The 22637-nt window shown below is 35.7% G+C and overlaps 4 protein-coding genes across 6 annotated transcripts; 2 read left to right on the forward strand and 2 right to left on the reverse strand.

Moving 5' to 3' along the window:
• The first annotated feature begins 52 nt into the window (after positions 1 to 52).
• LOC112046094 (ATP synthase subunit s, mitochondrial) lies at positions 53 to 1734 on the forward strand. 3 transcript variants are annotated; one of them, XM_052885073.1, is made up of 5 exons: positions 53 to 148; positions 273 to 298; positions 386 to 680; positions 914 to 1177; positions 1607 to 1734. In XM_052885073.1, the coding sequence occupies exons 2-5, from the start codon at positions 278 to 280 to the stop codon at positions 1630 to 1632; spliced, it is 606 nt and encodes a 201-aa protein (XP_052741033.1). In that variant the 5' UTR covers positions 53 to 148; positions 273 to 277; the 3' UTR covers positions 1633 to 1734. The 3 variants fall into 3 exon arrangements, with proteins under 3 accessions (XP_052741033.1, XP_023938365.1, XP_023938358.1); XM_024082597.2 differs by lacking the exon at positions 53 to 148 and having other exon boundaries at positions 162 to 298; positions 914 to 1199; XM_024082590.2 differs by lacking the exon at positions 53 to 148 and having other exon boundaries at positions 162 to 298.
• Positions 1670 to 4397, reverse strand: LOC112046083 (dihydroorotate dehydrogenase (quinone), mitochondrial). The gene is made up of 5 exons (XM_024082565.2): positions 4182 to 4397; positions 3895 to 4104; positions 3345 to 3739; positions 2663 to 3000; positions 1670 to 1955 (listed from the first exon to the last, which is right to left on the reverse strand). The coding sequence occupies exons 1-5, from the start codon at positions 4203 to 4205 to the stop codon at positions 1744 to 1746; spliced, it is 1179 nt and encodes a 392-aa protein (XP_023938333.2). The 5' UTR covers positions 4206 to 4397; the 3' UTR covers positions 1670 to 1743.
• A 393-nt stretch (positions 4398 to 4790) lies between these two features.
• Positions 4791 to 16003, forward strand: LOC112046113 (BLOC-3 complex member HPS1). Its single transcript, XM_052885074.1, has 11 exons — positions 4791 to 5087; positions 5711 to 5857; positions 6424 to 6536; positions 7043 to 7264; positions 7446 to 7570; positions 8285 to 8420; positions 9071 to 9194; positions 9911 to 10191; positions 11453 to 11603; positions 12314 to 12513; positions 13682 to 16003. The coding sequence occupies exons 1-11, from the start codon at positions 4992 to 4994 to the stop codon at positions 13857 to 13859; spliced, it is 1773 nt and encodes a 590-aa protein (XP_052741034.1). The 5' UTR covers positions 4791 to 4991; the 3' UTR covers positions 13860 to 16003.
• Positions 16004 to 16667: 664 nt separating this feature from the next.
• Positions 16668 to 21822, reverse strand: LOC112046506 (BRISC complex subunit FAM175B). The gene is made up of 3 exons (XM_024083145.2): positions 21578 to 21822; positions 20520 to 21503; positions 16668 to 17491 (listed from the first exon to the last, which is right to left on the reverse strand). The coding sequence occupies exons 1-3, from the start codon at positions 21659 to 21661 to the stop codon at positions 17318 to 17320; spliced, it is 1242 nt and encodes a 413-aa protein (XP_023938913.2). The 5' UTR covers positions 21662 to 21822; the 3' UTR covers positions 16668 to 17317.
• Positions 21823 to 22637: the final 815 nt, after the last annotated feature.

Here is a 22637-nt window from a genome sequence, read left to right on the forward strand (position 1 = left end):
AGGGGTTTAGCCTATGGTAAAGCTTTTTTTAATCTGTTATAATCGTAACGGTCAAAAAAACTAGAAATAAGAGCTGAAATCCTTTTTTAAAAAAGCAGTTTCACAAAAAAAAATTGACACTGAAGTTTCGTTTGTTTATTTACTTCAGGTAAAATGAAAATCTAAAATATTCATTTTAAGTTTAATTTAATTTATATAAATATACAAACCTTGTATTTTATTTGAACAAATAACGAAGTTATACTTATAACAATATTTAATTTTTATTTTAGCTAGAATGTATTGTTTACAAGGACGTGTTAGTATGACTATATCGAAATAAAAAATATTTTAGCAATATTTTAGAGTAGTTGTGTAGTTTTTATTAATTAATGTTTAATTTTAGGTATTTTTTAACGTCCAAAAAAACATATCGATACCAAAGGTTCAACCAGTCAGACATTTTTGGGAATATGTCAACATGATGTTTAATAAGCCAGATCCAGAACGTATTAAACTGTTAGGTCCAGACCGAGCTTGTGCCGAATGGGTGCTTCGTAACGGCGGCAAAGTTGTATGGTCTAATGGAAAAGTACTTGAAGACTATAACTTACTTCCACCTGAATCACAGTCTGTACCTAAAGTTGTAGTGATTGATGGGACTGATTCATCAATATCACATTATGGATTTTCTCATCTAAGTATGTTTAATAAATCATCTAAGTAGACCTAACATGCAACCAATGATATAATATCTCATGAAGTGAAATACAAAACCTGAAAACAATTATCAACCAATTGAATTGCAACCAGAAATATCTATCTTTTATGTTGAAATTTCTTTGCTCACTCAATTGCTTTGAAGCAATGCAATATAATGCAAGAATTTCTAATGGAAATAAGTCTATATAATGCATTTGAAGATTTCTTTCAGGTGGCTGCACTAAGTTGGAAAAAATTATTCTACATAATAACAAATATATTGATGACAGAGCTATGAAAGGACTTTCATATGGACTGGCTACATTAACAAGTGTCCAAGTTTCCGAATGTGCCAATGTCAGAGATGCTGGACTGAAGGAAATAAAGGCTTTAAAGAACCTACAAACATTAATTCTCTTCAAACTGTTAAGTGTATCAGATCTAGATGAATGCAAGCAATATCTGCAATCACAACTACCAAAATGCAAAATTCTGGGTAATATCAGTAATGACAACTGGTAAATGTAAAGTATTTTACCTGATACCTCAACTCATTCACACACACTTGTGTAACATCTGATAAGTGCAAGTGAAATCAACTAAGATGCCAATTTCCTTCACTTCCAAAGCACTGGAAAGTGAAGGAAATTGGCATCTAAGTTGATTCATAAACAATACATGAGCACAATATACTGTGCTTAAGTGAAAGAGTAATATCTTAGTATTCTACATCATAGCATAGCACTGGAAAGTAAGGAAATTGGCATCTTGATTGATTCATAGAGTATCGCACTTTACATTAGCACAATGTGTTAAGTGTTGAGGTGCCAAGTAAAAATAAGCAACTTAAAATAACAATTACATTTTCATAGTCTCTATTCATCTTCTTTTTTTGTTACATTCTAAATTTATCTTTTGTTTTCAGATGAAGAAGACAAAATAATTAACTGAAACCTTCAAGACTGGGCTTTACCAAAACTATTCAAGATTCATAAACAAATGTTTATAATATATTTCATTATACTGTATAATACAATCACTTGGCAAACTTAACATTGTGAATCATTTCACTCCTTTACCAACAGCTTCATTGACATTACTGTAACCATCTTTTATTAACAGTTCAGCGAGTTCAGTTTTTATCTTGGTAACTACTGGTGGACCAAAATATATGAGGGCAGTGTATATCTGTACTGCACTGGCACCAGCTAATATTTTGTCATAAGCATCTTGACCAGAAAAAACGCCTCCCACACCAATTATGGGGACACTGCCTAAAACAAAAGAAGTCTATTACTAATATTTTATAGAGGTAAAGTTTGTGAAAAGGTAAAGATTCCCCTAAACTGATTTCGAAAATTCTTTTACTAATAGAAAGCTATGTTATTTGTGAGTGCATAGGCCATATTTTATATCTAAATATCCACAATAACAGGAGACTTCGAAAATTGATTTACTAATAGAAAGCCATGTTATTTATGAGTGCATAGGCCATATTTTATATCTAAATATCCACAATAACAGGAACTATGTAGGAGAAACCACAGGGTGTTTGCTAGTCTTTAATAAATGTGAGTTGAGGAGTAGACTACATTCAAGGTGACATTTTATGAATACTTTAAACAACAAAAGTATTCTACTACACTAATTAAATTTGAACTTCCAAAAGTAGTTCAAGGTAACATTGACAAGTTTTAGACCAGTTTATATCTTGATTGCCTCTATTCCAGTGGCATATGTTATTGTTTCATAGGTGATTGGCTGTTTCTTGTTCAGATTAACTAAAAATACAATTAGGAACATATTTTTAGTAAGCTCAGATTTGATTCACCTGGCTATTTACTGCTAACTCCACCACTTGTCTAATTATATTATTACTAATAACAGTTTAATAAACCCAACATTATGTAGTATTACCTTAAAATAATATAAGGTCAGAACCAAATGCTGAGATTTCAGGAAAAAATACAAAAAAACTCACCCTTTGTTAGTTTATATACAGTTTTGATCATGTCTGTGGATTTATTAGCAAGTGGTTTTCCACTGAGACCTCCAATTTCACTAGCATATACTTTGTTCATTAGAGACTTTCTTTCTATTGTTGTATTAGCTATAATAAGACCATCCACTTTTGTATCTTTTTTCATGATCACTGCTACAATGTCCTTGATTTCTTCAAGACTTAAATCAGGTGCAAGTTTCAGTAGAAGTGGTGGTTTAGTTCCTGTTTTTAATGAATTTAATGCTTTGTTGACTGCAGCTAAAAGTTTCTGCAACTCTTCTTTGCTTTGTAGTGACCGTAGACCAGGTGTGTTAGGACTGAAAGTTATTTTGAAAATGTTAAGATTAGGTATATTTAATACATATTAATTATTAGTGGTTGATTTTTCCAGCACCAGAAAGTGCAGTGTTGGTCACAGGAAACCGCTGGATGCTGGCAGCTCGAGACCGTTACGCTTGGAGGTCCATGCAAGAGGCCTATGTCCAGCAGTGGATGTCCATCAGCTGATAATGATGATTATGATGATGGTGGATTTTTGCATGCCCTGCAAAGTATTACTCTATCATAGGTCATCGCTATACACATAAAATCAGGTGGGCCAGTAGGCCAACTGTTTTTCCATCAACTATTATTATGTAAAAAATATATATTAAAGTAATACCTGCTAATATTTATCACAAAATAATCAGCTATGTCAAAGAATTTATTGATTCCTAGAATATAATCTTGAATAGCATCATTGGAGGTTTTGTTTTTACCCAAGTTGATTCCTAAAAGTCCATTTTGCAGCAAAGCTTTGTCTAAGTTTTTAACTTTTTTCAACACCCCGTCATGTCCCTCACTGTTGAATCCATATCTATTAATAACAGCATTGTCCTCTGGTAATCTAAATACTCTAGGTTTTGGGTTTCCAGGTTGAGGTTCTGGAGTAACAGAACCTATTTCAACTATTGAAAACCCCAAGCGTCTTAAACCTGTAACAGCGTCACCATGTTTGTCAAAACCAGCTGCAATGCCAATTGGATTACTAAGTTCATACTTGAGTAATTTGGTTTTCTGGAAATAGATAATTATGTATTATGTAAGTTAATTATTATTATTTAATATTATATCCACGCTAAATAAATAAATAATCATTTTACTTATGATCAATATTTTTTTATCATAACTTAAATATTAACTTGTAACCTAAATACTTATCCAATACTCACTAGTACGTTTGGATCCTGAAAATTTTCTGGTGGAAATATTCCATATTTTATAGCCGACACACCAATTATATGAGCCCATTCAGGATCTAAAAGTTGGCTGAAGGGACGTAAGAATGTATCGTAATAACCATTGAAATCCTTTTTAAAATAAATAAACTGGTATGAGAGAGTTCCTCCTAAGGTCAAATAACACAATGATTTAATTTTTTTCTGAAAATAAAAATAATATAGATATTAAACAGTACAAGAAAAAACATAAACAAATCCCAGCTATGTTTAATACAAACCAAGTTATTCTGTTTACTACTCATCACGATGATATTTTTTATTAGATTAATTTAGAATTGCTGAATTTATAAATTGATAGTAACTCAGGAGTAAAATACCACGCATTAACATTAACTTAAGTAATTCAGAAATGAATAATTAATTAATTTGAATTTCAAAGTTCAAAAACATTCACATATTTTTAAAGTGGCTTTTTGACGTTGACGTTTAATCACAGACAGCATAATTTTATTAAAACGTACTCTGTGTGTGGCTATGACCTTTGAGCTTAAACTAAATAGCTATGGATATGGATTGTTTTTTTTCAACAACTTTCATAATTATAATTTACTAAAATTTTTAAGGAGCATTTTTAAGCTTTGTAAAGACGAAAAAGATTACTACTGCAAAACATCGATTCTATAGAAACAGCTTTTTATACGCGTTACATCGTTGATTTTTTATTTTGATGAAGGGTAACATCTAGATATAAAGGTCCATAGATAATTTGTCTGAGCGATATATCGACGAAATTGCGATAGACTATGGATCTTTACATAGAGTATAAAGACTCAAAGTCTTAATACTCTGTGGACTCAAAATAATTCTTTTTAGACTAAAAAAGCTTGAACTCAGAGCCTTAGAGCTATGCCAGTTTGTAAAAAGTATTATGTAAATAAATAAAAATAATTTTACGTGTGTTACGAAGTGATTTCATTTTATAATAGCAAAATTTAATATTAGCACCAATTACTTGAGCAGATAACAGTCATAACCATCAGATTTCATTGTACTAACTCAGAGTTTTAGAGATTAAAGTTACCATAAAAATGAAAGCAGTTTTGATATTTGACAATGTGAACGATTTATTATTTTCTAAATGGGATGAAAGTTTTCTATGTCGTATGAAAACATTTAATGGTCAAGTAAGTCACAATATTATACAACTATCAATTACAAGAAAATTAGCCTCAACGTCGGTAAATCAATATCGTAGATCGTCTAATAACTAGACCTAATAAAGTTTAAAAAAAATCTATAATAGTAACTTAAAATACCTGTTTCTGGCATTAACATAATCATCATCAGCTGTTTTGCAATTGAAAGAAAAAGTTAAATATTTGAGTACTACCGGACGCCAGCAACTCCGTTTGCGTAAAATTTTGTTTGCGCGAATCTTTCAATTCAACTGTTTAACACCGTGATCACACTTATTATTCCATTCCCGTGGGAATACAGGTTTATACTATAATTTATGACACTCACAAATAATCTGTTTTTCTATTGGAATGACCGAGAGTTATTAATTTTTTGTGCAAAGGACCAGCCTCGCTGTCCAATGCAGAAATGGAGCTAGTATTCCTGCCACCATCATATGTGGCCATGATTTTTAGCTGAGAATTTATAGCCGCAAGTCATTTCCCTCCGTCACCCACATGTCATGGGAGTGTCATCAATGAACTTACTGAGCTATAATAAAATTGTGATGATTTTACCAATTGACTGTAAAGGCAGATATTTCATTAATATTGATTAAAACTTTTTAAAGGAGAAGGATGGAAATATCACAGACAATCACCACATATCACAGCTGCTCTCGCCGATCATCACATCTCAGAGAGTTATGGCAGCACAGTTCAGCAATACCTATACCTCCATGCAATGTAAAGATAACACAACCATAGTATTTGATGAGGTATGTATTGATCTTCAGAGACCAAGACATTAAAGGATCTATATTGATGAAAATCCATGAAAATTTTCTCTCTTATTAGTTTTAAGAGTGATAGGATTAGGTATGATAATAGTCCTAGTCTGAGACTAAACCTCAGTGCAGAGTTGAGTTGAACCTTTAAAAGTTTAATAGCCCGCATGTTCCAAGTATAAATTTCCCCACACAAATATCTAGCTGACTAACTAGAAATGGCCAAAGCTGTCCACCACATCTGTACTAATTTACAGAAATAAATTCATAAGTGAACCTCAGCTGGGAGATGCTTCCCAGTGGCTCTATATACGAGCATCAAGTTAACCTTGTGAAGAGAAATAGACAACATTTAACCAATGGAGGTGCAACCAGAAATAACACTATCTCTTTCATTGAGTTGGTACAAAAGAGATGGGAATGCGACAACTTCGCCTTTAGATGACATTTTGACCTCCCAGTTGTAAATTAATGAATAATCCAATTATTATTATTATTAAATTCGAATATTTAGTTACTTAAATCTTTTTTGTTCTAACTTTAATCTTCAATTACAGTGGCTAGACCATGTGTTCATGATAATCAGTGAGGATGACATTGACGATGCACATCGTGAACTGCTTGATTGTAAAACCCTTGTGCAGCATATTTGTGGCCAGAACATCAACTTGTAAGTGTAATATAGAACTAACATTTGAATACTTACAAACAAAAAAATATTTAGATGAGGTTTTTTTAGACATACTACATATCTATACTATCTATTATAAAGAGGAAAAATTTGATTGTTTGTTTACATGCAGGAGAAACGACGCAACATATGCTAGTTTAATTATATAGAGGCTATTGACATTTCCATGTTTAATCTTAATAAAAAGAATTTTTTAATCAATGATTCAAAAAGGATCAAGATCAAATTGATATAACTTCTTACTTATAAATTACTAGCTGACGCCGCGTGGTTTTACCCGCGTGGTTCCTATTCCCGTAGGAAAACGGGGATAATATATAGCCTATAGCTTTCCTTGATAAATGGGCTATCTAACACTGAAATATTTTTTCAAATCGGACCAGTAGTTCCTGAGATTAACGTGTTCAATCAAACAAACAAACAAACTCTTCCGTTCAGCTTTATATATTATAACTTCTTACTTTTAAGTTATAACTCATTTTCAGATTACATTCCTCCACATATCAGGAATGGTTATCAGTGCTGCTAGAGAGTCGTGACAAAGGTGACTCAATCCCAGGTGCCAGTGGAGTGATAGGGGAGAGTGGGGCAACCGGAGCTGCTCTGAACGCATTGAGAACTGTCTCGAAGGAGATCAAGTGCTCGCCACACCAACATTACCATATTCTACTGTTTGTTGGAGATAAGATGTTGGCTTTATACTCCAGGTATTTAAACTTTCTAATTTGATATATAATTCCAATAGTAGTATTCAAATTGAACAGTGGATATTCGTTTTTGAAGTTTGCACTTGTTATTTCTTTTACCTCACTGCCAAATAATAAAATAGGTGGAATTATGCCTACTATACCAGAAACTTAAAAAGGATTTATAATATTTTTTTTCTAGCCGTGGATGTGAAGATCTAATGCCGCCAGATCTCATCCTGCTGAGTGTGCAGTGTGTCGCCGCTCAGGAATATTGGAGGGAGATGCGAGAAAATGACAGCACTAGTGAAAATGTTCACTTACCGTGTAAGTATATGATGTGCATGACAAATTGCGGTCAAAACATTAATCCGAACTCCGCGTATTGTGATGACGTCATCAGCACCTCGCGGAGCTCGCGCCGCGCGTCGTGTTCGCTGTTCTCATTGAGTTGTGATGACGTCATCAGGGCTGTCGCAGGAGAACAGCGCCATCGTGCACCTGTGCGGCGGCGGGTCGGGCAGCCCGTGCGCGCCGCACTCGCTGCACCTCGCGGAGCTGGCGCCGCGCGTCGTGTTCGCTGTTCTCATTGAGTTGTGATGACGTCATCAGGGCTGTCGCAGGAGAACAGCGCCATCGTGCACCTGTGCGGCGGCGGGTCGGGCAGCCCGTGCGCGCCGCACTCGCTGCACCTCGCGGAGCTGGCGCCGCGCGTCGTGTTCGCTGTTCTCATTGAGTTGTGATGACGTCATCAGGGCTGTCGCAGGAGAACAGCGCCATCGTGCACCTGTGCGGCGGCGGGTCGGGCAGCCCGTGCGCGCCGCACTCGCTGCACCTCGCGGAGCTCGCGCCGCGCGTCGTGTTCGCTGTTCTCATTGAGTTGTGATGACGTCATCAGGGCTGTCGCAGGAGAACAGCGCCATCGTTCACCTGTGCGGCGGCGGGTCGGGCAGCCCGTGCGCGCCGCACTCGCTGCACCTCGCGGAGCTCGCGCCGCGCGTCGTGTTCGCTGTTCTCATTGAGTTGTGATGACGTCATCAGGGCTGTCGCAGGAGAACAGCGCCATCGTTCACCTGTGCGGCGGCGGGTCGGGCAGCCCGTGCGCGCCGCACTCGCTGCACCTCGCGGAGCTCGCGCCGCGCGTCGTGTTCGCTGTTCTCATTGATATGGAACTAAGGTAATTACCCTAATTATTGAATAAGAATATAGCATTATTAAGGCACTAGGGCACTAGCTGTTAGTCGTCTAAGCAAATCGTTTTAGCGGTCAGAATTTCAGGCGTCAAGCGATGAAACCGCGTACCTATAGTGGCTAGACCGCTCGAAGACGTAGCTCCAATAACGAAATGACGCCGTCGAAGTTCTCAATTCAATCGCCGCGGTTGAAATTCTTTGGATGGCGTCATTTCGTTGATGGACCCACATGTCTTCGAGCATTTCAACTGCTTTACGCGGTTTCATTGCAGTTTGCCGCCGTAGCGGTCAACCGCTTTGACAACCGCATCAGGCGGCTGACCACTCTTGCGTTTCTGACACATGTCAATGAGATATGTAAATCTTTTATTAAACTTATGCCATCTTACAATAAACGTAAGTATTAATTTTGGGCTAAACAACAATAATTAATAACAATTAATAATTAATAACAAATATAAAACGGCGACATTGACAAGGTACAAGATAGCTAATGCCTAAGTTGAAACAATGTTTTACTTATTCTTACTTATTTATGAATTTATTAATGACAAAGTGCCTTGGAGGCAATGAGATATTTATGCCTTCATCTTCATTTCACAATTATTTAAAAAACCATTAAATTAAATTTTAGGGAGGTGGGCATTGCAGTGCATATGTCTAGTCAGATATTGTCGAATCTGCGTCGACTTTTATTGCAAAGGAATTTGGAAGTGCTACCAAATACTCTCGACTCTTTGGAAGCAACATTAAAAAAGGTTTGTACATCAAAAAATTCAATACATTCTTGGTTTTTGGTATATAGGCCGAACGTCAGATGGTTGCGTTTTTTTTTATTCTACACAAGTTATTATTCTACACTTGCTATTGCGTCTATTGTTCTTTTTTTTGGTTAACCTTATATCCTAAGGAAGCAATTAGAATTTGTGTTCTTTTTTCCACATATTTGAGCCTTTTCTAAACATCCGACCTAAAGTTTTTGGTATTCTACTAAACACATTTTCATACATTAATTTCTATATTATAGATTTTATTTACCTAGCTTAGAATATGGGTTTGTCTGGCACTTGGAACTAGGTTCCAGCTGAAAATCAGTGCCATTGTGATGTGTGGCATAATGTAGTAAATAAAGATGCCATAAAAAACAATGTAGCAACTCTCGCAATCAGTTATTCTACCGCAAAAAGTTGTGAGATCCATGTAATACCAAGTCGATTACTTTATTCTGTCCGTAATTAAGGGATCTTCTGTTTCAAATTATTACGTAATTAGCTAACCTAACAACATCTTATATTGCACATATTATCGATATTAAAAATCTTTTATATTTTAAATAAATAGATTGACTTGGCCATCGCGTGAATACACAATATACTCGTATGTTACAATTAATACATATTATATTCAATAACATTGCTTAGAGCGCTTGCCAAGTCGATAGATATTTTCTATCTTTCTTTTTATGACGTTGTAGACCACAGAAGCGTTGCGTAAAAATAAGGGTAACTCCACACTATGCGCTCGCATCACCACCAAGATGATAGAGTTGCGCAAGTCGTGCACGACCACCACGCCGCTGACGCCGGAGACCACCGCGACAGCGCTGCACACCGCCCTGGACGCCGTCATTGACCACCTCAAGCCTGACATACCGAGCCTTAAGTTGGAACACCCTGTGAAGGAGGTCAGGGCCCTGTTGGCCCCGTACATCGACTTCCTTCGCGTGAAAGCGATGCGATACTTCAGTTTGGAGTCATATCCTTTTCAAAAAGCTTTTTGTTTGTCACGTTTTTTGTATTTGTGTAAACATAGTAGTATATGTGAATTCATTTGGATAAAAAATCGTGGCCCTTTTAACACCCTTTTTAAGTCAATTTCTACTTTTAGCTTGAGAATGATACAAGCATTCTCAAGCTCTGAGTCGAAATTGACTTAAAAAGGGTGTAAAATGACACAAACATATATGTTACAAAAGGAAACTACAGTCCAAAACTATGTTGTTTGCTTATTGGTGAACAACTTTGTGTGAAGTATAATTTAGAAGAGGGGTAAACAATAACCCTTGGATGTTTCGAACGCGCCTGTTATATTTTGTAGGTATATTTTCATAACTCATTTATACTCATACTCGTATGTAGATATTTAATTATTAACCTAACCTAACCTTCCATGCATGTCTTATTTATGGTGACGGGTTCACTACTGTTTAAAACCTCGTTTGTTTTGGTAATGCATTTTAACGGTTGAAACCACGGACTAATTTAGTAGACGACGCCGTAGGATGCAATCCAGCCGTGTAAATTATGTGCGACGTTCTTAAGAAAAGATAAATAAAAAGTGGTCCTATGAGGATTCCTTCTTTTATAAGCACAGAACCCTAAACATTGGTTTCATCATCCATTCAAACAGGAAAATAGTACGAAGAAGCACGGCAAATAGATGCGGTCACCTTTAGAACACAGACCTTAGAAACGCATTGTTACAAGGCCATATTAACGATCACAATATCCATTTAGTATAATTTGTATGTCTAGTGCATCAATCTCCTATTAAAAAGTGGATCCACAATCAGCGACCAAAAACGTCCTCACTCAATGTGTGTCAAACCCAAGTTCTTGGCACTCAATTCAAGTAGCCGCATTTGCAAATTCAACCTTGAACTCAATCCTTAAGGTTGAATTTCATCTGAATTTGGGATTTTATTGAATATTGGACTATATTTAAAGACCTTTAGGTATAATTTTCTTTATTAATCATTCTAAAACTGTCAAAGCTGACCAGTTTTTATGTGAAATTTTCTACATGATTGTGCGTCCTTTTATTATAAGAGGTCGATGGCCTAGTCTAGTGTTTACATACGTTGGTGCACGCCACTGTGCCTAAATATTTCCGTCACGCTTAGATACCTAATGCATGTATTTAACTAAATATATATGTTTGGAACGATCACTCCATGTATCATAGTGGTGTTAAAAGTATGTTGCAACGAAGTATTTCGCTTAACGTGGGTTGTCACTGGCGAGCCGGACGCGGGTAGTTCCCTGACTCTACACAAGTATGTGGAGGAGTTCCCCGGACTCATCCACTTCGTGTACATCGACCGCAGCACCGGACGCTTCCTGGCGCCGGACATGGCGGACTGCGTCGACATGCTCACGCAGCGCACGGTGAGCAGTTTCAACTTCGAACGCAATAACGCAAAATTGTACACCCAAACTATGTATGCATTTAACTTCTGTGTGTTTTTTGTAGTCTAAAATCTTTTTTACACACGGTTGATTGGGGACGTTACGAAAAATGTAATCGGACGAGGAAGAATTTTTCAAATCGGTTCAGTAGTTTCAGAAACTAATCAAAGCAAACAAACAATGAAATCCTTCCTCTTTATAATAATATTAATATAGCTCGACGATAAAGAGAGCGAGATTCAATGAATTCGTGAAGTCCGTATAAAGAGAGCGAGATGAAATGAATTCGTGAAGTCCGTATAAAGAGAGCGAGATTCAATGAATTCGTGAAGTCCGTATAAAGAGAGCGAGATGAAATGAATTCGTGAAGTCCGTATAAAGAGAGCGAGATTCAATGAATTCGTGAAGTCCGTATAAAGAGAGCGAGATGAAATGAATTCGTGAAGTCCGTATAAAGAGAGCGAGATGAAATGAATTCGTGAAGTCCGTATAAAGAGAGCGAGATGAAATGAATTCGTGAAGTCCGTATAAAGAGAGCGAGATGAAATGAATTCGTGAAGTCCGTATAAAGAGAGCGAGATGAAATGAATTCGTGAATTCCGTATAAAGAGAGCGAGATGAAATGAATTCGCGAAGTCCGTATAAAGAGAGCGAGATGAAATGAATTCGCGAAATCCGTGTGTGTGTAGGTCCGCAGCACGCTGAGCACGGCGATGCGCGCGCTGCGCGAGGGCTACGGCGCGGCGGTGTGGCGGCGCGGCGCGCTGCACGTGTGCGCCGTGCGCTGGTTCGAGCGCCGCGGCGCGCCTGCCCGCCCCGCCGCGCCCCCGCACCCCGCCGCCGTGCGCGCGCTGCCTCCGCCCGCTGACATGCTCGGCGCGCACCACAGGTACGCACCCGCTCCCCGTTGACACGCTAAGCACGCACCACAGGTACGCACCCGCTCCCCGCTGACACGCTAAGCACGCACCACAGGTACGCACCCGCTCCCCGCTGACACGCTAAGCACGCACCACAGGTACAATGGCATAGATTATTCACATGCATAATGTAATAAATTAAAAAAATACATTATAACATTGCTCTTTGTTTGGAAAGTGTGTTATAATATAACTTTTTTACTATTATAGCACAGTTAGAGCTCTGGATTCTTGATTTTTTTAACAATGTTTTGTTTATATTTTATAAAATTTCGAGTTGGTATATTTTAATTAAATAATTAATTAATTTAATTAAAGATTCTTAATTAATTAACAATTTCAATTTCATATTAATTGATTATGAAACACGGCTAAAACTCACGTGATATTAGATCGGAGTATGCCCGATTAGTTTGGTTTGGATCGTGCCGCGATGCAAGAACCAGCTCATGACTAAGGGCCCCGTATGGGTTCCAAACTAGTCGGGGCACACTCCGATCTAATATCACGTGAGTTTTAGCCGTGTTTCATAATCAATTAATATGAATAACACTCACGATAAACAAATTCTAAAATTTCAATTTCAATTTTCAATTTTTCATAGTAATTTATATTGTGATGCAAATACGAGTATGAAGATATGGCTGTAGTCTGTACGGTTGTCAATATTTGCCTGTTAGTTTACATTTAAAAAAAATATTGTATTTCGTATTAAAATTTTGGTGTCACTCGAATCACATTATTGATTTAAATAAAAATCTATATTTTAAGTGCATTTTAGCTTTGTATTATTAGGAAAATCACTGATTCGATCTCTGATATGGAACAAACTATCCCGAATATATTGGAAACTGCTTTACCTTGTAAGTCGCGGAAAATGTACTAGTTACTAGTATTTAATTTTGTTAGATTCCTATTTCATGAGATTAGATAAAGTAGAGTATGAAACGTGCAAGTCAATTTAAATGTCGTGATTGTTATTCATAATGATTCGTTAGGAAACGTGTAAAACTTACGTGATAGAAACAGATAGACGTAGAAGTAAGCTAACCCTAAATGTTTGTTTGTCGGGTCAGCTAGTAAATTAATAGTTCGAAGTCAACTAACGAGATGTTAAACAGATAGTGATGTTGCCAGGCAGCTGATCGAGCTGGCGTTCCCCGGCGACGGCCAGGGCGTGAGCGTGAAGGAGCTGGTGTGCGTGCACCTGGGGCTGCTGCCCGCCGCCACCGCCGTGCAGCAGGCGCGCCGCCTGGCGCACTCCGTGCACGAGCTCACGGCCGACAGCCCGCCCGTCGCCGCCGACCTGCTGTAGGGACTCCCTCGGAGGACTCCTCAGGCTAATTACATAGGATAGTATTCCCACCCCACACCCACATTCACAAACAAAGTCTGTCGATTTTTGAGGGGGATGAGGTAAACTCACTCAAATAGTTGACACCAATAAACATATCCTGTGTCCATACACAAACAACTACAAAGGAGATGGTCCATTTCAGGTCCACTCTTGTACCCCGTATCATTAAAATTTAAAAATACAAGGATTTTATTAAAATTTATTAAAATGATTAAATCTAAGTAAACAAAAAGAAATAACTAAAACCCTAAGTTTATGAGTTATATCAAAGTGGCGCCCATAGAGCAACTATGACATGACAATTGACAGGAAACGTCAAATCGAATATTGCATTGAAAATGTCATCTATCCGCCATTATTACCCCTAATAATGTTTCATTTATTGGTAGATAATGAATATTATTTCGAAAGAATTAAAGTAAATTCGTAGATTTGTATAATCAAAAATAGTTAAAAAAAAAAATATCTTCTTTTATTTCCGCTAGGGTACAATGACTGATCCTGGGATCCATACAATTTTGGACCATCTCCTTTAAATCGTAATACAAACACATGTAATTATAACACAATAAAACATTTATTCTATAGATTCAGTTTGTATAAACACGTTAGATCGTGATCATATACTATTAACAGAGGGGTAACGTCTAGCGAGGCAGGTCCAATGGTAATTGGTCTGAGGGGGGATAGTCCAAAGAGTAAATTGATGTAATATGCAGTCTAACATCCGTATTAGAAACGACCTTCACCCATCTGTTTATTGGATGAAAAGGGTTTTATATCACAAATTCAGTACTATTATAAAATATATTATTATAATAGTATTATTATAAAAGAGATTCTTCCAACCCTGGTCAGTTTGGATTTTAAAATAATTATTATTATACTAAATTGGCGTAGGTCTGGTCTAATGGTAGACATCAGCTGTTTGCCACCCATGCAGACGATTTCAATTCACCAAACGATTTAACGTTCCGGTACAATTGCTGCATAAAATAAGCTTGTAGGATTATCGGTTCATCTAAGACTGTACTATCACATAATATTAGGTGAGATCGCAGTCAAGGGCTAATTTCTCATTGGATAAAAAAATCATTTATTATGTTGGTGACGGGAAGCTTCTTTTCTAGAACTTACTTATTTTGTTTTTGGTTTTACACATAGCAAACCTATTTAATATTTTGCTATCTATCGAAAACATGATCGAATTGTTGACTTATACTCTTACATTCCAAGCTTTTTTCCAGATGGGAATTACATATACACACTGTAAAATGAAATTTAGTAAATAATTCGATTAAAACTTTATGACCTCTCGGGTATCACCCCAAAGGCGACTCTTTAACACCCTTGATATTCGTTTTTTTTTCTTTTGAAAAGACTGTGCCAAGAATACTTAGGTCAATAGTCCTGAGGGCGGGGATCGAACCCCGATCTCTCGGTGATGAGTCCAGCCTCTTTAGCGTGCGCGTAGCAACAGCCGCAGCTAACTACCGAAACGTCATAAAATTTGTATCTGGCTGTACCTACCATCCATTTGAAATTAATTGTATTTAGTTTTATGTAGGTAGTAGGTACTCATAAGAGACAGGTAATAGACATGAGTTATTGCAATAAGATCTAGTCAAAAATATAATCTATAGAAAATTAAATGTGTGTAAAATAAATTAACCAAAAACTTTTTCTTGTCTGTAAGCATTGACCTCTTATAATAAAAGGACGCTCAATCATGTAGAAATTTAAAATTATACGTACCTTTAAATATAGTCCAATATTCAATAAAATCCTAAATCCAGAGAAAATTCAACCTTAAGCACTGAGTTTAAGGTTGAATTTGCAAATGCGACTACTTGAAGTGAGTGCCAAGAAGTTGTGTTTGGCATTCATTGAGTGGGGACGTTATTTGGTCGCTGATTGTGCATCCACCTTTTAATAGGAGATCGTTGTCTGTAAGAAATTTATATGACAAAATAAATATCTCTACCTACTTTAATCAATATTTACATAATATATCAATGTGCCATTCAAGATTTTAATGTTAAGTTAATGATCCTAAATAAAATTATATGATATGTACTTACTAAATAAATCCCTTATGAAATTATTTAGTTTTATTTTACCTTGAATTTCATTCATTAGATTAATTTTTCTAATGAAAAAGTCTCAAGTTTATAAATATGTTGATGGTTCTGCAGGCTGATGCACTATCTTTGATGTATGATAATTGACATAATATATACAAAATTGAGATTCTATGTAACATAGACCAGCTGGTTTATTATTAACCGTCACAGTAATCTTATGAAGACAGAACCGTGTGCTTGTTCATGGCATGAAAACGAGAAAATGAGAAGGTGGTTTAGCATTAGAAATACCTAATCATTGTCATTACTGACTCGTGATAGCCCAGTGAGTATGTCCTCTGCCTTCGATTCGGAGGTCGTAGGTTCGAATTGGTAGGGCATGCACTTCCAACCTTTCAGTTATGTTCATTATAAGAAACTAAATATCAAGTGTCTCAAACAGTGACGGATAAAAATTGTTAGGAAACCTGCATACCTGAGAATTCTCTTTGTGTGAAGTCTGCCAATCCGCACTGGGCCAGAGTGGTGGACTATTAGCCTAATTCTGTTATTTTTAGAGGAGATTCGTGCTCAACAGTGAGCACGAAATATGAGTTATTAATGATGATTGTCATTATATACCTTTTTAGATGACATTTTCCGAAAACATTAGGTTCAAATGTTTTAAATAATACAAAGAAAATAGTTGTAAGAATTAAATCAGATATAATTGAAAATCATCTAACTGTCTGTGATGAGTTGTAATTTGTTACAAAAATACATTTTACAATTCACATAAATGTTTTTGTTAATGAAACATTTTAAAATTACATCATAATTATGTACAAGAATTCCACATAGTGATATATAATTAAATATACCATATATTTAATGATATTAATATGGAGTCAGGTTTATGATTGCTTAACGCTATTGATTAAAAATGTTGACATAAATGTACAAAATTTACAGGAAAAATTAAGTAGAATCTCATCTTGTTAAGAGAAAATACACTTAGTGTTTTTCAGATAGCATGGGTATGGTGACAGTTTGTTTCACTCTTGAAAGTTTGCCACAATTCACGATAATAGTACATATTATGAACGTCATAAGGCAACTGTCACTGTACCCATGCTATCTGAAAAACACTAGTTATAAATGATCAATATAGAACAAATGTCAATTAAACAATAATGAATTACTGTACATTGGAACTTTATAGTGTTATGACTTAAAACTTAACGAAGTAATGACATTACTCATTGGTTATTTATGAATAATTAAAAGGTTTGTTAACATGTTAGTATGTATGGTAACTTAATTACATTTCTGTACAAAGATAAGGCACATCCATTACTCAGGGGAACTACCACCACTTGGTGTATCATTGATAAGTATAGATTTCTGGTAATTGTCCTCCGTGTCAAAGTTTACCCCACCACCTGGACTTGGTGTATTATTAACGATAGGTTTCTGGTGATTCTCTTCCACATCAAAGGTTATTAAATCCTCAATGTAATTGGATTTCTGTAAAAAATGGAAGGTTATATTATAAGACATGTCATTCATCACCACAGTTTAGAATTTAGATCCCACATGGGTAGACAGGCTAAAACATTTGAATATTACATTATAGACTAAAGTGTTCTTCAGATAGCATGGGTATGGTGACAGTCACCTGTATGATGTTCATAATATGTACTTTTATTGTTAATCGTGGCAAACTTTCAAGAGTGAAACAACTATTAATTTTATCCCACATTTTTTGCACATATTTAATTAGATTTTGTTAAGAATATAAACAATATGTTTATATTCTTAACAAAATTAAAAAAAATAAAATTTATGTGAAATGTTAATTCACACCCTGTTTAAATTCAAATTCAAATTCAAAATTCATTTATTTCAAGTAGGCTCAGTTTACAAGCACTTTTGACACGTCAGTTGACTATTTGTAAAGATTCTACCACCGGTTCGGAAGGCAGGTTCTGCTGAGAAGATACCGGCAAGAAACTCAACAGTTGCTCTTTTGAAAAAGTCATACAGTATTACAATTTACATTTGATAACAATTAAATTACAATTTCTTATAGTTTTATTTCCTGTGTGAAGGTGGAAGCTGATCCAATGGCCTCCAAGCACCTTTGTCGTTAAGGAACTCATCAATAGTGTAGTAACCTTGACTAAGTAAATGTTTTTTAACACATTGCTTAAAGTTGTGCATTGGCAAGTCCATCACAGTCTTGGGGATCTTGTTATAGAAGAGTACACCCAAACCCACAAAAGATTTTTTAACTCTTTGGAGACGATATGCAGAAATAACTAACTTATGCCCGTGTCTAGTAAGACGTGGGTTTAGATCTCCTTTTCGTTTGTACAAATTAATATTTTGTCTCACATAAACTATACTGTTATATATATACTGACAGGCTACTGTTAAAATGCCTATTTCTTTAAACTTTTGACGAAGGGACTCGCGTGATTTTAGTTGATATATTGCTCGAATTGCTCTTTTTTGAAGTACAAATATAGAATGTATATCAGCAGCCTTGCCCCACAACAAAATACCGTAAGACATTACGCTGTGAAAGTACGCAAAATAAACAAGTCTAGCTGTATCAACATCAGTAAACTGTCTTATTTTTCTCACTGCAAAAGCAGCTGAGCTGAGTTTACCTGACAGTTTTTCTATATGAGCACCCCACTGAAGTTTAGAATCCAAGGTCACTCCCAGGAAAACTGTGGAATTCTCTATTTCTAGTGTTTCACCATTGATCATTATAGACTTATCTAATTTTATAACATTTGGTAATGAAAACTCAATACATTTAGTTTTCTTTGCATTTAAAAGTAAGTTGTTAACAGTGAACCAATGCGACACATGCGATATGGCACGGTTTACATCGTCGGAATTATCTTTACTTCTGTCACTCTTAAAAATTAGGGATGTGTCGTCAGCAAACAGTACTATCTCACAGATGCCGCTAACATGATGTGGTAAATCGTTTATGTACACTAGGAATAGAAAAGGACCCAGAATTGAACCCTGTGGGACGCCCATTGTGTTAGAAAAACCGCGAGACTTTGAATCATTTATGCATACCTTTTGTGTTCTATCACTAAGATAAGAGGCGATGAGATCGAGTGCAACACTTTTTATGCCATAGTGGCTTAACTTAAGTAAAACAATGTTATGGTCAACACAATCAAATGCTTTGGACAAATCACAAAATACACCAATAGCATTCTTAGCATTTTCCCATGCATCATATATATGTTTTAAAAGTTTAGCACCTGCATCAGTTGTACTGCGACCTTTAGTAAAACCATACTGTTCAGGGTGAAATAAATTATTTAAATTAAAATGACTTAAAAGTTGATTTAAAATGATTTTTTCATACCTTTTGTGTTGGTTGTTGTGTGATGGTCTATAATTATTAACATCAGTTTTGTCACCTGATTTAAAAAGTGGTAACAGTTTGCCATGTTTCATTAGGTTCGGAAAGATACCCAAATCCACGCATTCATTAAAAATAATAGCTAAGTGGGGAGCAATGACATCAATGATGTTAGATATTACTTTCACTGACATGCCCCACATGTCTCCAGTTCTTTTTAATTTTAACAGTTTAAAAGTTTTTTTAATGTCTGATACAGTTATATGATGAAATTCAAAAAGAACGTTGCACTCTTTAACATGGCCTCTTAATATCCTCTGGGCTTCCGTAGCAGAAGAGTCCAGTGAATAATAATTTATTAGTAATAGTATTTATTAGTAATTTATTAGTAATAGTTAATAAGTAATAACCTATGTTTGTAAAGCAAAGTTACCATAGAACACCTCTGCTTATACTTCTTTACTAATTGCTGATGGTTTATCAGAAGAAAAAGAAAAAAAAAATATTTGTCAAGGATAATATAGGATCCTAATTTTTCAAATCTGTCCAGTAGTTTCAGAACCTATTAAATTTATTAAAGAATAAAATCTTTCATCTTTATAATCTATATATATAAAAATGAATTGCTGTTCGTTAGTCTCGCTAAAACTTGAGAACGGCTTAACAGATTTATCTTATCTTGGTCTTGAAATGTTTGTGGAGGTATAGGGAAGGTTTAAAAGGTGAGAAAAAATCAAATAATTTCCAGGAAAACCCTAAAACTGCCCTTTTCTATTTCCCATACAAACATTCAAGAGTTAAGGGGTAGGGTAGGGGTAGGGTAATCAAATCAAAGGTAGGGGTAGGGTAGGAGTAGGGTAGGGTAGGAGTAGGGGTAGATGTAAAGAAGGGTAGAGTAGGGATAGAGAATATGTGCACTTATGTCAAAACGAAGCTTGACCGGGTCCGCTAGTATTAGTGTAGATATTATAAGGCTATATTAGCTTACCACAACTAGTCAACTATTAGCCCCACTATCACCTTAAATAATGTACCTGACTAATTTTATTTATTTTAGTTAAGAGGTAAACTAGTCAGCTCTTTGTTTTGTTTGTAGATTGTATTCCTACTAAGCTCCGCCAGATTGAAATGTCATTGAATTGAAAAAAAAGAACTTACACTTGTAGAAGCTGCATCTGAATTATTCTTGAGCGCTGCAGCATAATTTAATTTTGGTGATTTTATAGAACTCTGCATCAGTACAGGCGAAGGACTCTTTCGGAAATTGTTCTCTAGCACATGCATAGATCCCCGACTGTCAGATAAGTTGTTACTTATGCTACTAATTAAAATATTAGGTACACTCAGTATGTCTACAGTTGTAGGAGTATTTAATGCCTCAATGCATGCTTGAGCCATTTCAACTTCTCTGTTTATATATTTCTCCTCAACAATTTTCTTGTATGCTGCTTCAAGATCAGCTACTTGATTGTCAGCCAAAATGGTGCTCATTAATTTGATTTCTGCTTCCAATTCTCGAATTGAACATTCATTGGTTGCAGCTATTTTGGCTTCTCTTGTAAGTCTCACATCCACTGCCTCCTGTATTTTCAATATGGCCTCATCTGTGTTATTGGTTTGGACGTTACTCTCTTTGACTATTTTGTTAAATATACAATGTTGTGATACTCTGTTGGCTTTCTTGTATCCAGTGAGTTTTTCGCCCAAGTTTGCTGTTACATCCTCAACATATTCATACATGTCGAAGCAGTTAATCTTCCCGAACCTATAAATTAGAGTGTGAGTAGAGCTGGCCGAAGATGTTTTACTGGATAAGTTACATGACACAAATGTTTTCCTTCCATGATACTTTTCAAAGTATTTTTGTAGTCCTTTAGATATTAATTTGTCTCGGAAGGTAGGTTTAATGCTGCTATTTTTTCTATACTTATACCAACCAACCACTTCAGATGCTGCAGACGCAAGTAGTTCCGATAGCATATCCTCCTTTATCGTACCAGTTGGTAAGTAAAATAACGAAACTGAGGGCAATGGTAACACGGTCCTAATTACGATTTGAGTATCCAAACGCGCGCTGTCATTTTGTGAGTCGTTAATGTGGTTAGTAATTTGTGAAGTCACATCGCCGATAAGGAATCCCTCCTGAAAATAACATACATAACTCCATTAAACTTGTTTTTAAAACTATATTACAACATTTATTAGTGTATTCATACCTGACAATTAGCGGAATTCATACATTCGTACAGTAAAAACGATAGCGCGGTGCCGTTAAGCGACACCTTCTCTGTATAAGCCATTGGATATTACAATTTAGTCATTTGTTCATTTTAAACAAGCAATTAAATTATTCAATAAATTTTACACTATATCAATTAAAATATTAATTTAATTTTACTTTTGAGTCATACTCAAATCAAAGCAATCAAAAGCATCACAGACTAACTAAACTAAAACTATAAGGCAAAACATGACGTTTAGTGATGTGCAAAGAATAATCTAGGATTGGAGGAATCAAAGATGTGACTTTCGTTTCGGTCCGACCGGCCCTTAGAACAAATACCTATAGATATGTATCGCACTTAAATTCACCAACAATATTCTGTCGTTTTTTGATGGGTACGAGGGTACGAAGTAAACTCACTTCATTTAAATTTCAAATATTCAACACTACTTAGTTATTAATCTATTTAAGAATATTTAACAAAAGTGTCTACTAGCTTATTATGATTTCGATCCCGGGTAACAATATTTTTTTTTGTTTTTCTCAATTCGTTAGTAATAGTAAATCTCTTAGATCAGTGTTGCCAGATGAGTCTTGTGAGAAGTTACCCGAAATATTAAAAAAAGTAACCTTTTTGTCTAAAAAGTAACCTTTTCACTAACTACTCTTGCTTTTTGCGTTCCACAGCATGGCTAAACCACCATTTCAGCCTCTAGGGGCTAAAGTATTTTTTTTTTAATATCTGTCTGTTACGAATACTAGCCAAGTTTGCCGCTACATAAGTACTAAATTACTTTATACCGAAGAAGATGTTACTCCTAAATAGAATCATCTTATGTAAGACCCTGATTGTTTGCCTTTTCCTCATGGAATAAGAAAAATAAAATTAAAGAGCAAAAATTTAAAAAACTATTGACGTGAATAATAATTCATACTTGATTTTTTTTAAAAATTCAATGTTACTGCAACTTACTTATTTCACAACGTCAATTGTGACATCTTCATTTATAGTGAGAATTGTAACCTTATTTTGAAGATTGAACAAAAAGGAA

Source organism: Bicyclus anynana, chromosome 13 (assembly GCF_947172395.1).
Source record: "Bicyclus anynana chromosome 13, ilBicAnyn1.1, whole genome shotgun sequence".
NCBI classification, from domain to species: Eukaryota; Metazoa; Arthropoda; class Insecta; order Lepidoptera; family Nymphalidae; genus Bicyclus; species Bicyclus anynana.

What these genes read in the sequence shown, in the direction of transcription:
- LOC112046083 (XM_024082565.2), bottom strand. Translation starts at nt 4,205, where the DNA reads ATGAGTAGTAAACAGAATAACTTG. An exon ending in TTCAGGATCCAAACGTACTA is followed by an intron (nt 3,740 to 3,894) that starts GTGAGTATTGGA and finishes ATCTATTTCCAG; the next exon opens with AAAACCAAATTACTCAAGTA. An exon ending in TTTGTGATAAATATTAGCAG is followed by an intron (nt 3,001 to 3,344) that starts GTATTACTTTAA and finishes AATAACTTTCAG; the next exon opens with TCCTAACACACCTGGTCTAC.
- LOC112046094 (XM_052885073.1), top strand. Translation starts at nt 278, where the DNA reads ATGTATTGTTTACAAGGACGT. An exon ending in TGTATTGTTTACAAGGACGT is followed by an intron (nt 299 to 385) that starts GTTAGTATGACT and finishes GTTTAATTTTAG; the next exon opens with GTATTTTTTAACGTCCAAAA. An exon ending in ACCAAAATGCAAAATTCTGG is followed by an intron (nt 1,178 to 1,606) that starts GTAATATCAGTA and finishes TTTTGTTTTCAG; the next exon opens with ATGAAGAAGACAAAATAATT.
- LOC112046506 (XM_024083145.2), bottom strand. Translation starts at nt 21,661, where the DNA reads ATGGCTTATACAGAGAAGGTGTCGCTTAACGGCACCGCGCTATCGTTT. An exon ending in TGAATTCCGCTAATTGTCAG is followed by an intron (nt 21,504 to 21,577) that starts GTATGAATACAC and finishes TGTTATTTTCAG; the next exon opens with GAGGGATTCCTTATCGGCGA. An exon ending in CAGATGCAGCTTCTACAAGT is followed by an intron (nt 17,492 to 20,519) that starts GTAAGTTCTTTT and finishes CATTTTTTACAG; the next exon opens with AAATCCAATTACATTGAGGA.
- LOC112046113 (XM_052885074.1), top strand. Translation starts at nt 4,992, where the DNA reads ATGAAAGCAGTTTTGATATTTGACAATGTGAACGATTTATTATTTTCT. An exon ending in TGGAAGCAACATTAAAAAAG is followed by an intron (nt 9,195 to 9,910) that starts GTTTGTACATCA and finishes ATGACGTTGTAG; the next exon opens with ACCACAGAAGCGTTGCGTAA. An exon ending in ATGCTCGGCGCGCACCACAG is followed by an intron (nt 12,514 to 13,681) that starts GTACGCACCCGC and finishes TGATGTTGCCAG; the next exon opens with GCAGCTGATCGAGCTGGCGT.